Source organism: Zeus faber (assembly GCF_960531495.2).
Source record: "Zeus faber genome assembly, chromosome: 2".
In the NCBI taxonomy this organism is placed as follows: domain Eukaryota; kingdom Metazoa; phylum Chordata; class Actinopteri; order Zeiformes; family Zeidae; genus Zeus; species Zeus faber.
Genome location: NC_137189.1, coordinates 22,832,758 through 22,848,216, shown reverse-complemented (window position 1 = coordinate 22,848,216; position 15,459 = coordinate 22,832,758). Strand labels below are relative to the sequence as shown.

Below are 15,459 nucleotides of genomic sequence, written 5' to 3'. Positions count from 1 at the left end.
TCCGCAGGAAGGTAAATAACTGGCGTATGATAGAGACATCATCAACACGAGACACGCCCTCTCGCTCGCTGTGAATGCTCCGGACAATCCCCTGCTCTGATCACACATACCACTCAATCGTACATTACACAGACGTTGTACTAGGGTGCTCGCTGGGTAAAGTCTGTTTGGGTAAATTCGGCTATCATTGTCTTGCGACACATGTTCTTTGTGATTGTTATTTCGCAACATCTCTTTCCAACATCGTATGTAAAATATGATTTCGATTTAATTAAAATAATTATTGATAATATTTAGGGGCGATCCCTTCCAAGTGTGCAGGTATTGCTTCTACGGTCACGCAGGAAAACCCATATAGCTCCTCCCATCAAGGTTATTTTGCATGCAGTTTGGCATAACCCAAAATCGTCCCACACTGACAGACTATTGCCAAACTATTTCACTAAAGTACGTTTGGTCTACGTTTGTCCTCTTGCATACCCTTCCTTCCTTGTTTTCTCTTTGCCCTTGTGTCTTCATCTGCTACGGTCTCCTGTTTCTCTTGGTATACTATTCTGTTGAAAGACATTGAGTTGGATGGAAAGAGATGGGGGAGACACGGAGGTAGAGAGGCAGATGAAGGGAAAGAGGGAAAAGGAGAGATTAGCTGTTTGCATCATGGACATGAAGGTCGATCAAGTCGTTTTCAAAAGTTGTCAGATGCAAGATACGATGTGAGTCCCATCTCCTCACACGCAGACGCACACTGGCAGAAACAGCCGCTCATGAGAGACATGACGGTGCAGCGTGTCCTTGAATTCACCTTGAAGGTAAAGCATCCTTTAATGCGAACTCGCCGAGCACACGGAATAGAGGGAGACAAAGAGGTAGAGAAAAACGGGGGAGGGTGAAAATGTAAACGAATGAATGAAAGAAGGGAGAAAGAAAAATAGCTATATATACAGTATGTATGTGTGTGTGTGTGTGTGTGTGTGTATATATATTAGTGTATGTATACATTGTATATATGTATGTGAAAAGGAGAAAGACCATTCAGAGAATGTACTAATGTGTCCGTTCGCTCTCAACCGTGTTAATTCTCTGTGCCGGCACCCACCAACATCACCTCCATGTTTTTTACCATCGTCTCATCCGAGATTAATTCATCACGCTGCCTGGGGAGTCGGGGGGGGGGGCTGTCCAGGTATTAATTTAATATCGACCCTCCATGTAAGCAGCGCCTCTGTATGCCAATATCTGCTGTAGGAATCCATAACACCCGATATTAAAAAGTAATGAGAGAGAGAGAGAGAGAGAGAGAGAGAGAGAGGGAGAGTTTAGCCTGATTACTGGCAGTTACTGTCTGTCGTTCTGTCCGTCTGTCACTCTGCCATAGTGAACCGCGGGTCATCGTTAGATTGAGGTTATACAGAGTAGTAGTGTGTTTGTTTTTCGCTGTATCCAGACCGGGTGGGAAGGAGCTCCTGTCATGAAGAGTAGTGTCGTTCTGCAGATGTGTACAGTAGGTAGGCTGATTTAAAGATGTGATCTGCTCCCCTTACAACACTGCTTGGATGTAGAAGGCGAAAGAAGAAATTTTCCAACCTAATTGCTTCATCTCCGCATCGTAGACCAACATCCTCCTTGTCTTTGCAAGAGTGTTTTTATACGGTCTCTGAAGTCAGCCTGCCTGAACCGCTTTGCATGAAATCTGTACTACTATATACTGCTTTGTTTTGTGTTTATAATAAGTGGAGAGCACCGATTTGGTTAAATACATTTGTTTAACATAACATTTGGATTACAATTGTCCTTGACCTTGAACTGGCTAGATACAGTAGGCCCCCTCGAGTGGATGGGTCCCAGGAAACCTCAGTGCCATAGTGTACATGAGGTAGGGTGAGGCAAAAATGACTCTAATCGTAACCATAAGAATCAGGAAACTTAAAGGTCCATAGGCATAGGTAGAATAAATAAGAATTCATTTTACATCTGCACAACCTTAAACAAACTAAGGCAACATGGTGATTGCATGGCATATAATAACAAAAAATAATCATAATAATAACTTTTTTTTAAATAGCACCGTTCAATATCAAAATGTAACACCAAAACAGATAGAAACAATGCAAAGAAAGGCATAGCAACAAATATATACAGTTTACTGTATATAAAAATACAATAGGAGAACTTATATCATTGCACTTCAGAGTCAGAATCTTCTTCATTGCCGGGTAAGTTTACATGTAGAAGGAATTAGTCTTGTGTTCGGTGCGTAGAGGAAACATAAATGTAAAAAAGATAATGGGAAAAGATAAAAGCAAAGAGTTTTAAAAGAGAACAGGGAACTGGCTTGCCTGATCTCCTCCGGCCAGGTAGTTCCAAAGTCCAGGTGACTTCTGGTTCTGAGACTGGACCTCAAAACCTTTTTAAAATGGCTCTCCCGGAGCTCAGGCTTCTTATTGGTTTACAAGCTCCAGGATAAAGGACCTTCCCATCCCTCCTTTTCTAAGAGACGTGCTGTGCACGCCTAGCGATCAATCCTGTCCTTTGCACACTCAAAGTCCCGAACACCAATGGTCATTACATGTGACAAGCCCAGCGTTTTGGCTGTAACTTACTCACTGGAACCACCTGTCTCCTTCTCCACAGGTCGAACGGGCCACGCGGAGGTGGTGAGAGTCGTCTTCTACCCCGCCAAGATCAGCTTCGCTCAGCTGCTGAAGGTATTCTGGGAGAGCCACGACCCGACCCAAGGTAATGCTCAGTCCCCATACGTCCCATGCCTGTAGTTCTGTGGACCCAAGTTTTCAAGGAAATGAAATTTATATATCCAGCACTGGCAAAAGTCTCCAGCTAACCATGAGGTAATGAGCGCACACAATTACTTAGCAACCACAAGTGATGTCATTTCAAATTGACTCAAGTTCCTCAGACGGCAATTACAGCTCACAACATGTAGCTTTTGGAGCAAGAGGTTTGTGGCACTTAAGGTGTACTTAAAGATATGTGGAAAAAAAAGGGGGAGCAGAGAGCTTGGTTTATGATCCGAGGCTCCGATACAAAAAAAAATTAACAAAGGTCCATAGTTGAACAGTAGGAGGGAACAATTGACACAAAATCGGATGATAACAGACTGGAAGTGGCGCGGTAAACACTGGATCTGTGTGTTATTTAGCAAAAATGATGGAGCCTAAATTTACTTGGAATTGCTTTTTTTTTTAAACCTTATTTTGGCCAAACTATTTGTATCTTGTGTATACACACACACACACACACACACACACACACAACATTGACCGCAAGTAAGTGTAAATTGGAAGCCTACTGAGTGCAGGGTCATTACCAAGACATATTTACTGGGCATTTGAGAAAAGAATTTGGTAGGGGGGGGGGATGAAGAAGTTTGTGTGAAAGATGAATGATTCCAGAAAGCATTATTGCTTTTTAGTAATTTATTTTTAAGGGCCTGTTTGATATTGGCTGAACTACTTTACAGTTGGTAACTCTATTATTCGATCTCTTTGTACTTCATTGCGTTTTTCCCTCTTATTTTGATTTCAATTGGATGCTGTTTTCCCAACACAGTGCCGGGGTTGAGAGGCAGAAATGTGGGAAAACACGCTCGGTGTGGAAAGACTTATTTCCGTTCTTGTTAACCCCATAACAATGATGTCTTTCATATCATTGTCTGCCCTCTGCTATTGGTCGTTAGTCAAATCAAACTCCTCCTCCCTCATGGAATCCCCTCTGACTGTTCGTTAATATGCCAAGTAAACGTTTTGTGGAGTGACAGGTTAAGTCAGGTCGTGGTTATCCCAATCGATTTGTATACGTAGACCAAGCTGGAAACGTCCTAAAGAAGTGTTTGTAATGTGATCTTGTGTATTTGAGGGAATCATGAAGCCCTTGTATTGCATACCTGACTTGGTTCGAGGATTTTTAGACCCTGTGTGCATTTGTGTCCTTTGGTCAGGGATGCGTCAGGGAAATGACGTTGGGACAACCTACCGCTCAACCATCTACACCTACTCCAAGGAGCAGCTGGAGCAGGCCCTGGCCTCCAAAGAAGAGTACCAGAAGGTAAGAGAGTGCTTTCTGCTCCATCCCTTCCCCTTTGACCTGATCATATATGTGGGTAGAAAGAGTGTGAGTCTTGTGTGTATTCCCGAAAATGCTTTAAAATATAATCAATCTACACACTCTATCCTATGATGAAAAAGGGAAAACAGGTTGTTAGAATTTTTTGCATATGTATTTATACTTATATTCAACACTCATATACACAGTATATACTGGTAAACGTTGATGCATACGAAAGAAATTGAGGTGTAGACCCTGGTCTCGTCGACCACAAACGGCCCGGGAGCATTGCCAAGATGGCACCCGAGTGGACGACTTCGATTAAAGGGACTGTGTTAACAAGTGCTTGATGTTCAGCGAAGTGCATCGCCATTATTGGCCAACCATTGTTTTGCGTGCGTGCGTGCGTGTGCGTGTGCGTGTGTGTGTGTGTGCGTGTGCTTGTGCGAGTGTTCTTTCTTCCGAGTCCCCTGAAAGCGAACACACCACACATACTGACAAACACCCATTCAAAGTCAAGTGTTTGAGTTGCGTTATCAAGTTGCACTATATGAAAAAAAATATGCAGCGTGTGTTGATGAATGTGCTGCATATTCCAGTGGTAGAAGGAACAACATTTTAACTTTGGCCATTGGCTCTTCATGGAAACTCCTCATCTCCCTGACAAATCTTTATCGGAGTGAATTTGAGGATTTGTAGTGTTTCTGGCTTTTTGTGTTTTACACCACTCAGGGATTGCACAGTTTTCTGATTTCATCTCCACACCACAGGCGTACTTCTCTCTTTTAGGACATTTCCTCTGTGCTCAGGTTTGAATCTAAACCCCTCAGTTCCTTTGTTTGTACTTCACTTTTTCCACACGCCTTCCAGCTATTTCTGGCCCACTTTCCATTCAGTCACATTATTGGGAAGGTGGTGTCTGATTGAATGATTTGTGTGTGTATTTCCATATTGTGATGAGGTTAAACAATATATGTATATATACATATATATGTGTGTGTGTGTGTGTGTGTGTGTGTGTGTATATATTGTTTCAAGTTCAATAAGTTATTTGTCACATACATATACATATGGTCTTACATATATGCAGTGAAGTGTCATGACATCCGGTGATTACGCACGATAAGCTCTTTAAGTTCTAAAAATACTAAAATGTGCGTTTTGTGTGTGTGTGTGTGTGTGTGTGTGGGTGTGTGTATATATATATGCAGTAAATGCGTATATACTGTATGTGTTCTTTCTCTCTCTACACCTCCCCCTGTTCCTACTGAAACTGTTCTTGCTCTGCGCTGCAAACCCAGCAGGGCCCGTTGCCATGGAAATACAGAATAAGGAGGATTTGGGGGGGTTGTTACTACCTCCCACCGCTACCCTTTTCCACCCTACTCTTTTCCTTCCTCCTGCTTTATCCAGCTCAGTCTGCCCCCGTTCACCCCAAACACACACACACACACACACACACACACACACACACACACACACACACACACACACACACACACACACACACACACACACACATTCTTTAGCGGTCACATGCAGGGTTCCTTTGGTGTTATTGGACCCCCCTCATGCCAAAACAACTTCAAAATTCTCAAAATTTGTAATCTATTGGATTCTGAATTGTTCCATTCCATTCAACTTTATTCTATTGTATCCTGTTCTACTCACAGGTTTTTCTTCCTTTACCAGTCCTCTGGTGGTTCTTTCACAGATTCCTCCCCGCATTTAAGGTGACCTCTGTGGCTAGGAGAACAAATACAAATACACACAAAAAAAAACAGGCCAAAAGTACACATGGAATTCAATTGGACCTTTTCTGGCAGTCTTGAATTCACCAGAAACCTTAAGTGTTGGACTTGCCTTGGATCGACAAGTGTTCTTCTCTGTCTTAAAGGGTATAACACGGATCAGAATCAGCCAAATGGCTTGTGCACGGAATGGAGGCTTTTGCAGCTAGAGATGTTCGCCAACAGCTCAAAGAATGGTAAAGATGATTTGGATAAAAACGGAGAGGACAGAGTGAAAGTTTGCTAAATACTGCCAATCACCCTGGGAATTATCTCCCCAATCTTCCACTACATGTGATTTTTGGCACTGATTTCTTTAGCTCAGAATGGTGGAGAGTCCGTCCGTGCACCTGCTTTCACTTGTGCAAGTGTTTCCCAATTGTTTCATTCTCAGCCACACTGTGCCTTCTGTTTCTACTCGTAAAGTAATTTGTAGGATGAGAGGACAAAGGGAGGGGGAGCCAAAGTCTGAGTTTTGTTTCAATAGCCATTTCCTTGAATTTTCGTGAACACAACTTAAAAAGTGGGAACTGTGGGAGACCCCCCACAGATACAGGTTCAGGGAGGGAGACGGAGACATTCGAGCAGTGAGGTGCCGACACGGCGGGAGTTTTATTAAAGGCAGAAACAAGGAGGCTCGCTGGCCAAAATGGAGACATAAAGCAGTATCGGATTAATCATCCTCCGGGTCTGTTTGGGTCTACAGGGTCTCGTCTCCTGCATCACGCGATCCACTCACTGCAAGACAGACATATACGACAGCAAGACAAACACACATGAAAACTCTCCCAGTGGTGTCGGGCCAATCAGCGCCAATAGGACCGATTGGTCCGACAGCTGCTCTGACGCAGGACGAAGCCAGCGCTGCCACCTGCAGACCGTGGCTTAACCACGCCCCCTCGTCTGCCACATTGACTTTAAGGTTTACGTCTAAAGGGAAACAAAATCATTAGTAAAATTATCACTTTTCCTCTTTTTATGTGTGAGGCAAACTTATTGTTGACCATTGCTATGTTTGAAATGCCATCAGGCATCTGGTATTCTGAGAGGCGTTCAAAGAGTTTTTGCCTTGATCTGTATTTAAATATTTGCGTCATCTCCGAGGGAACAATTTAGCAAACTAATGTTTACAAAGTAAAAACAAAGTAAAAGAATAAAAAAAAACAGGTGCCCATTATTGAAATGAACAGTTTAGCCTACTTCATTAGGTGGCTGTACTTTAATTTGCAATGCAATCTTCAGGTTTCTGTGGCAATGTCCTCTTCTCCTGACAAAGCAAGGGAGACATTTTCCAGGGAATCATGCTATACCATAAAGTTTAACCATAGTACAGTTATATCATTTCATATACTAAAAAAACCGTACTGTAGGTCTAAAATGGGAAATGTCCCCATTATATAACTTCAGAGGAAAGATTGTAGGGGAACACGCTTTCCATCCAGCGTCATTAGGTGTGGCAAGTGTCGAAAAAGACAGCTATTTTTGACTGATCAGAAAACCTTGTCCCAGACCTTGCGTGTCTAATGATGTTTTGGCGCTTTGCGACTCAACGTGGCAAAACGCGGCCTGAGAATAATGAGGACCTCCAGTGTCGCCCACGTCCGCAACAATGGGATGTGTAGAGTGTTGAATCCAATCCCACCCTTAAGTAACCACATATTGTCAGAATGAATGATAAACGAACCACCTGTGTGCATGTTTCTCCAAACACAGAGGTCAGTATGTTCAATCAAGTTCAATCAGAATCAGAAACTGTGTATTTTGCCAAGTACATTTTCATATACTGTAGAAGTAATTTGATGAATTTGACGTGAGTTTGAAGTAGCGAATATACCATATAGAGAACGCAAAAAATGTGATTCTATGCACAGATTAATTTAAGTTAAAAGGCAATCGCTGTGGCCAAGTGGCAGTATTGCTGGTGTGGCTATGGGTATACAAATAAATAGAAGGATATACTGTACAGGATGAATAAATATATATATAATAATATGGACATGGACAGCAATGGATGAGTAAGTATACATTATTACATAGTTATTACTCAATTATTAGTGTCTACGATGTTATTTCAGTTTTATTACAATACACAATACAGAGTGTATTTGCAAAAATATGATTAGAGAATTAACCGGAGAAGAAAGTTGAACGTCCCCTCCCCCACAGCCATGTAATAATGGACCAATTACAGAAAGCGAGAGTTTGACAGCCGTGTACAGTTGGTTGTCAGGACAAGGGGGGGTTCATGGAGCGACGAGTTATTGCTTTTCTCATGCTTCCATAGTGATGCTGGTGAGGGCAGCAGCAGGGGACGACGCGACACCGACCAACTTCTCCCATAACTGACGCTGTGCCAACAACAATCAACATGAGCCAACAATCTCCATACTAGCTTGATGTATGTCCATATTAGGGCACATTGAATACACGGCCTGAACACACGAACGCAATGTGAAAGTCTTGCAAGTAACCGTTGAGACAGTCCAGAAGATCAGATCTGAAAAAATGTAATATTTGCCTGCTTGAAAACAGCCATCAATAAATCATATCCCTTGGAACAAAATGTTATAAAATGCTCGTTAAGTCCTGCAGCATACAAGGCGACTGTTAACTTCAACGCATTTTCTTTGCATCTCTGTCTCTGTGTCCTGTTAGGCTTTGTCTCCAGACTTTTGTCACCAGGCAATCTGTCCGTCTGTCTCTGTAGAATTTCCCATCTTTGCCTGGCTTTGGTGGTCTGTCTCTCTCATTCTCCTGTCTCTCTTTCTCCCTCCCCTTCTACTCTTTGACTTTCCCCCTTTCCCTTTTATTCTCATTTTCCTACTGCAGTGTCTAGCCCTCTTCTCACACAACTTTTCTGCCTCGATTAGTGTCTCAATTAGGAGCCAGTGGAAGACAGGTTTTTACCCTGCAGCCGTTTGTATTCCCTCACTCTATGTTCTCTCACCCATCGCTTGTCCTCTATCTTCTTCATGTCTCCACAGCCCGTGTTGAACTTGCTGTTCAACCAACCTCTCATTTATTTGCTTTGACTGCGAACTGTGTCGGTCAGTTACAAAACTTTGCATTTCTAAGGCCAAATCAGCTGCAAAGGACAGACGTATACAGGTACTCCTCACTTAATGACCTACCTGTTTAGCGACCGTTCGCACTTACAACACAAACAAGCTCGGGAAGAGGAAAAAAATGATGGAATCTTTGGAAAACTAGTTAAGTGAAAGTTTCGTGAAGAGGAATATATCGTTGATTAAGAAAACTCTTCCTATATACACTATACAGGTAGTCCTCACTTACCGACCTACGTGTTTAATGACTGTTCAGACTTATGACGAGCCTAGACCAGTCTGTATTGTGCGCTGTGTGCGCGGCGTCTCAGCGTCAAGCATCTCATTGCGCATCACCATTCTCAGTCTCATTCCAGCAGTCTGTCAGTATTCACTACACTAGTGTTCGCAATCACCACGCCCCCTTACCGTGAAATAACGCGGGCCCAGGCTTATTGACCAATTTGCTTAACGACCTGGTTGTAGGAATGGAACTCGGTCGATAAGTGAGGAGTACCTGTATGTCTATTTTCTTTTGTGAAATGCATACTGAAGACTTCGTACCTTGTCAACGCACCTGTTAGGAACTGCCCCCCAAGAGCCCATGAAAAGGGCTCTTGGGGGCTCTTTTCATGAGCCACTGCAAAGCCCTCAGTAAGTGAACACTTCCCATCAGATTCCATATGAAAAAGACGCTGGAAGTTGGAAGAAAAGCACTGAACCCTGTACCCTAATCCATGTTTCAGTCTCTTGTTGGTCTATCCATAATTGGTCCATTAATCCCCATTTATCTATTCATCTACCCATTCATCCATCTATACAGTAAGTCTGTTGTCCACCTTTGGTTTATTACTTTATCCATCCAAGCATATCTCATTACTTCTTAGTAATTTGTCTCTCCCTCAGATATACTGTACATTGCACATTGATTTCTTTCCTTCCCATAAGCTTACTTCCCTTTTCCTCGTCCCTCATGACCTCTCACTCATGGGGGAGGGACTATCCTCCATCATCTCAACTGCCTAACACAACTGAAGCCTGGCCAGTTACTCATCCACCCAGTCAGTCAACCAGTAGGTCAGTCAGTCAGTATTCCATGCATTTGAGTGGTCAGGTAGTTATTAAGGCAGTCAGTCAACCAATCATCTATTCAGCCAGTCATTCAGTGTGTTAATTACCAATGTAAATACAAATTAATAATAATAATAATAATAATAATAATAAATATAGCTGCAGACAGCAATAAACAGGGTCCAGTTTAGTCATGTTAGATACATATTACAGATTTCAGAGGTTCCGAGGTTCCCAAATCTGCCCTCTGTGATTATATGCGGGGACGTTTGGAGCGGGCCGAGGGATTCTCTCCTATCGCAGATTCTCTCTTTAATTGCTCCCCTTCTGCGGGGATGGGGGACGCGGCAGGCTCCGGTTGGGAGAAGTGTGAGTTTGAGTTCAAATTAGCGTTTTAGGAAGACCCGCCGTGTCAGCTCTGGGGGGCCTCATCCTGCTGCGTGCTGCCCTGCGGGAGAGCGCGAGGCCAGTGACAGAGCGGAGGAAGCAGCGGTGATCCTGCTGTTCGATTGGCTGTTTTTGTCACATGGTTGTTTCTCTGCTCTGTATGATTGGCTGTTCATGTCACATGTTTGAAGTGACGTATTTGCAAAGGTTACCAAAGTAATCAAACTTACGTAATGTGGGAGTCTCTGCCCACAGGTACAGGTTTAGGGAGGGAGATGGAGTTTTATTTTTGCCGTGGGTTTCCGACGAGGTGAGAATTTTACTATAAAAACGTAACATAAAGGCTTGCTGGCCAAAAGGTTAAACGATAACCAGTAATGTATTGTGCGCAGGAGGAATGCCTTTCCAGTCTGGCTCCTGGTCGGTTGACGAGCCCGTGCGCCGATCCCCTCTGCAAGATAGACAAACATTAAGAAAGCTCCCTGTCCCGGATCGGACCAATCAGTGCAGCGTGGACGCTCATTTGGCCGACTTGGGGCAACTGTGCGGTCACGGGGAAGGAAGCCATGCTCCCGTCTGCAGCCACGCCTTCACCACGCCCCTTGGTCCACCAAATACCCCCACTGCCCGACTGAGGCTGGGGAGCGGTCCGGCCGACAGCTGACTGGGGCACCGAACAACCTGGACGGAAGTGTACAAAGGGGTACAACCCAAACGGAGTGGAGAATGCAGATTTTTCCCTGGACTCCTGTGACAAGGGAATATGGCAGTAGCCCTTGGTTAAATCCAGTGTTGATAAAAAAACAGCCTTACCTAAGCAGTCGAGAAGTTCATTGACCTGGGGCGTCGAGGAGGCGCCGAACTTTGACAGCGCGTTCACCCTTCAGTAGTCTACACAAAACCGGACCCATCCATCGTGCTTACCCACCAGCACAATGGAACTACACCAGTCATTTGTGGACTCCTCTATCATCACCGTGTCCAGCATGGCCTCTAATTCCGCCTGCATGATCTTGCGTTTATGTTCGGGCAGGCGATACGGCCAAGAGCACACCTTCACCAATAACTCGAAAAGTTCCCGAAGTGTATGTGACATTAAGGTAGTGCCCTGGTCGGTCAGTATTTCCTTCAAAATCCGACTTGGGAGATGACCTGAAACAGTGCCTACGCCACACTTTTGGCCGTAATACAGCACAATGGCACTGCCTCGGGGTACCGGATTGCATAATCCACTAGGAATAACACAAAACTATACCCGCGGGCAAGGTGGTCTAACGGCCCGATGGGGGACCAAAAGTAATGAAGTAAAGTAAAGAAGTAATGGTGACCAAAGAGATAAAATATCAATCTAACGGTTCCACAGACATCTTCCAGGCAATATGGTACATAAACAAACATACAGGCCTAGTTTGTAATGTCTTACCACTACAGAGTGGCATAAAGATCTTGTAATATGTGATCCCCTGTCGCTGATCAGTCATGTAGTGAGAAACCATGACTTCAAGATTCTGGATCACAAGACAAAAAGTTGTGCAGTATGAACAGTACAGCGATACCCGCAGGCACTGTGGTTTAATGGCTTGATGAGGTCCATGCTGAGTCTTTCGAACGAGACCTCGACTAGGGAGAGGGGCCTCAACAGCGCTCTTGGCGTACCCAGAGGGTTGACTAACTGGCACTCAGGACAGGTGGCGCACCATTTACGCACATCCGCCCAAATGCCCGGCCAATAGAAGCGGGCCATTATCCGCTGCTGTGTTTTATCCTATGGTGAGCCACCTGGAAGAGCATTTCCCAGCAGCTCTTCGGCACCAACAACTGGGTTATTTCCACTCCTGTCTGAGTGTCATGGCTCACTGGATATAACCTGTCCCTAATCACAGAAAAATACGGGTGAGTGAGCCCGGTCTGAGCGCATTGGTATGCTTTAACTACCCCTGCAGAGGCCCTAGGGAGTCGTGCCACAACTGCTCCACCAGAAAATCGTTGATAGCATAGTTGAGGGGACTGGGAAAGGTCCCACTCCCATTCAGCCGCCCCCAAACCCGTCACGCCTGCTGGCAACCCCTCCCTGTCACTGCGCGCCACACAATACTCACATCTCCCTCTTGACCGTGAGCGCACGCCCCCAACCTCTCTCATCAAAGCGTCAAACCCTGGCCAATTTGTACCCAAAATCAGGGAGAGCGACAGGCAGGAACAAACTGCAGCCTGTTCCCTGTGCTTTTCCCCCTTGTCATGAATTTTGAGCCGGACTACCGGATACGTGTGAATATCCTCATGCACACAACAAATTTCTCCCCATGACGGTTCCACACAAGCCCTAGGTCAAACAGCAAACCCTGTCTACCCCCTTGCAGCAATACCGGTACTTGGTATGCCCCTTCCCGACTGAGGGAGGAGTCTGGCAGGCTGCGACTCGGACCACCTGGCTGAGTGCCATCAAGGGGCAGTCCCGGCGGCCGTGGCCGGGTCGCTCGCAGTGCAACCCGCAGTGCATCGCTCGCTGCCCAGATGTCTGTCCAGCTCCCTGATTTCCCGTGCCGGCACTGCCCTGGGAGCTAACAGGGGACAGAGAGGGGAAGCAGAGGAAGGGGAGACAGCGTCCTGCGTCACCACAGAACCCAGCTGGTAGACATCCGTCCTCCCCAGGGCTGGCGGGCCCATGGACAGATCCCTTCTGTAAGACAGACAAACATTAAGAAAGTTCCCTGCCCCGGATCAGACCAATCAGGGCCATGTGGGCGCTGATTTCTTGTTTAAATTCTGCTTTTATTCATTTTTTTACAGTGATCAAGAATCTAATAAAAATAAATAACCCTGTCCCAATCATGGTATTGTGTCATTTCTGCTGTCACTTCTCACATGTTTATTTGTGACAAAACTTAGTTTGGACACCCGACAGACTCTTCTGGCATTCCTCCTGGGGAAAGATCTTGTAGTATGTGATCCCCTATCGCTGATCAGTCATGTAGTGTGAAACCATTACTTTTAAGATTCCTGATCACAAGACTAAAAGTTGTGTAGTGTGAAAAGTACAGCGATACTCATGGCACTGTGGTCTAACTGCCTGATGAGGTCCATGCCAAGTATTTTGAACGAGACCTCTTCTAGGGAGAGGGGCCTCAACGGCGCTCTTGGCGTAGCCGGAGGGTTGACTAACTGGCACTCAGGACACGTGGCGCACCATTTACGCACATCTGTCCAAATGTCCGGCCAATAAAAGTAGGCCATTATCCACTGCTGTGTTTTATCATATGGTGAGCCACCTGGAAGAGCATTTCCCAGCGGCTCTTCGTCACTGACAATTGGGTTATTTCCTCTCCTCTCTGAGTGTCATGGCTCACTGGATATAACCTGTCCCTAATCACCGAAAAATACGGGTGAGTGAGCGCAGTGTCTGGGCGCATCAATTCGCCATCGATTTTAACTACCCCCGCAAAGGCCCTGCATAGGGTGTCGTGCTGCAACTAGTCCAGCGGAAAATCGTCCAAAGCGAAGGTCAAGGGAACTGGGGAAGATCCCACTTGGGATTCCACCAACCCCGCACCTGTCGCGGCTGCCGGCGACCCCTCCGCGTCCATGAGCGCACTCCCCCAGCCTCTCTCACCAAAACATCAAACTTAGGCCAATTTGTGCCCAAAGTCAGGGAGTGCGACAGGAAGGAAAAATTGGCAGCCTGTACCCTATGCTTTTCCTCTTGTAACGAATTTCGAGCCGGACCATCGGATATGTGTGAATATCCACATGCACACAACAATTTTCTCCCCATGATGGTTCCACGCAAACCCCAGGTCGAACAGCTAGAGTCCGGCAAAGCTTGATATCTACCCCCTTAAAGCCTTACCGGTACTTGGTAGGCACCTTCCCGACTAGGGGAGGGGTCCGGCGGGCTGCAACCTAAACCACCTGGCTGAGTTCCATCCAGGGGCAGTCGCAGCTTAATAACATCTGACAACTTTGAAAGTCGTGTAGTGTGTCCATGGCATTAGGTTGTAAAACCTAAACTCAACCCACACCCTGGTTCTCATCAGAGCAGAAAACAACGTGGTATCCCCTTGATTTATATCAATCTCTATTGTAGTTTTCCTGCTTTTGTAAATTGCAAGTTTGCTTCCCCAACTAAAAAATGTGAAAGTTTGCATTTAGTTGGGTCTAGCTTATTGTACCCAGCACCAAACACAAAGGCAGTCTCAGAGAAACCTTCATCGAACTTCTGAAATAAAATACGTAACACTTTAAAAAATGGGTCAAAACAATTAAAAAAACAGAATACTATACCATACTGTGTCCGTCCTCCCCTCCAATTTTGTCTTGTTCAGTTTTTTTACACAACATTTGTATAGTGTTTTTCATGTGACAGTGTATAAGTCTACACACTTATTTTCGTTTTCAAGAAAGCCAAGCTTAGGGAAGAGGTCATTTCTGTTGGGAACTTCCGGTCCACTAGAGTAGTCCTACAACAGAACACCCTCCTCCTTAGTCAGTTTGTTCTGCAGCATGCATTTCAGTATGTCGAAAAGACCTCTTGCCTAATCAAGAGGCTACAGCTCCCACTTCCTTAAAATCTGGTCCTGCGATGTCCACAATAGTCTTTAGTGTGATGGCTGCAGCTATACACAGCATTAGTGTCAGTCCTGGTGTGGAGCTGTCCTGTACATTCAGCCGGGCTCCATGGAGGATTGGCTCCTCTAAAAACCAGTACAGTACAGTAAGGCTGCAGGTTCTCTAAAGGCTGCAAGTTCTCTAAAAACTTAAAATCCATTGAAAACAGTGCAACGTCCAGTCCCAGACCAGTGGCTCTCCTTTAAATGGTGTTGGCCACCTGCCTCCACACCAGGTTATCCAGCCCACCAGGTACCTTTAAGCGAACTGCAGTCTGAACCACCACCCTGCTCACCAGGTGAATCAGACCTTGTCCTCCCTCCTCCTTCAGCAAGCGAAGGACGCTCCGGGGCACCCAGTGAAGCTTGTCCCCAGAAGAACTAAGACAGCCTGAATCTTCTGAAGCAGACCCGCAGGCAGTTTGAGGCAGGCCAGCCATTACCACAATGCAGACGCCACCAGTTTGTTGATGACCAGCGTTCGCCCTCTGTAGGACATCT

General features: G+C 45.4%; 1 protein-coding gene across 1 annotated transcript in view; it reads left to right on the top strand.

Moving 5' to 3' along the window:
- Positions 1-15,459, top strand: part of msraa (methionine sulfoxide reductase Aa) — an 89,302-nt gene that overhangs the window by 47,587 nt on the left and 26,256 nt on the right. Inside the window, exons 4-5 of the mRNA XM_080019470.1 lie at positions 2,632-2,736; positions 3,956-4,062. Of these exons, the coding sequence (XP_079875596.1) occupies positions 2,632-2,736; positions 3,956-4,062 (212 nt within the window). The remainder of the gene's footprint in view (positions 1-2,631; positions 2,737-3,955; positions 4,063-15,459) is intronic.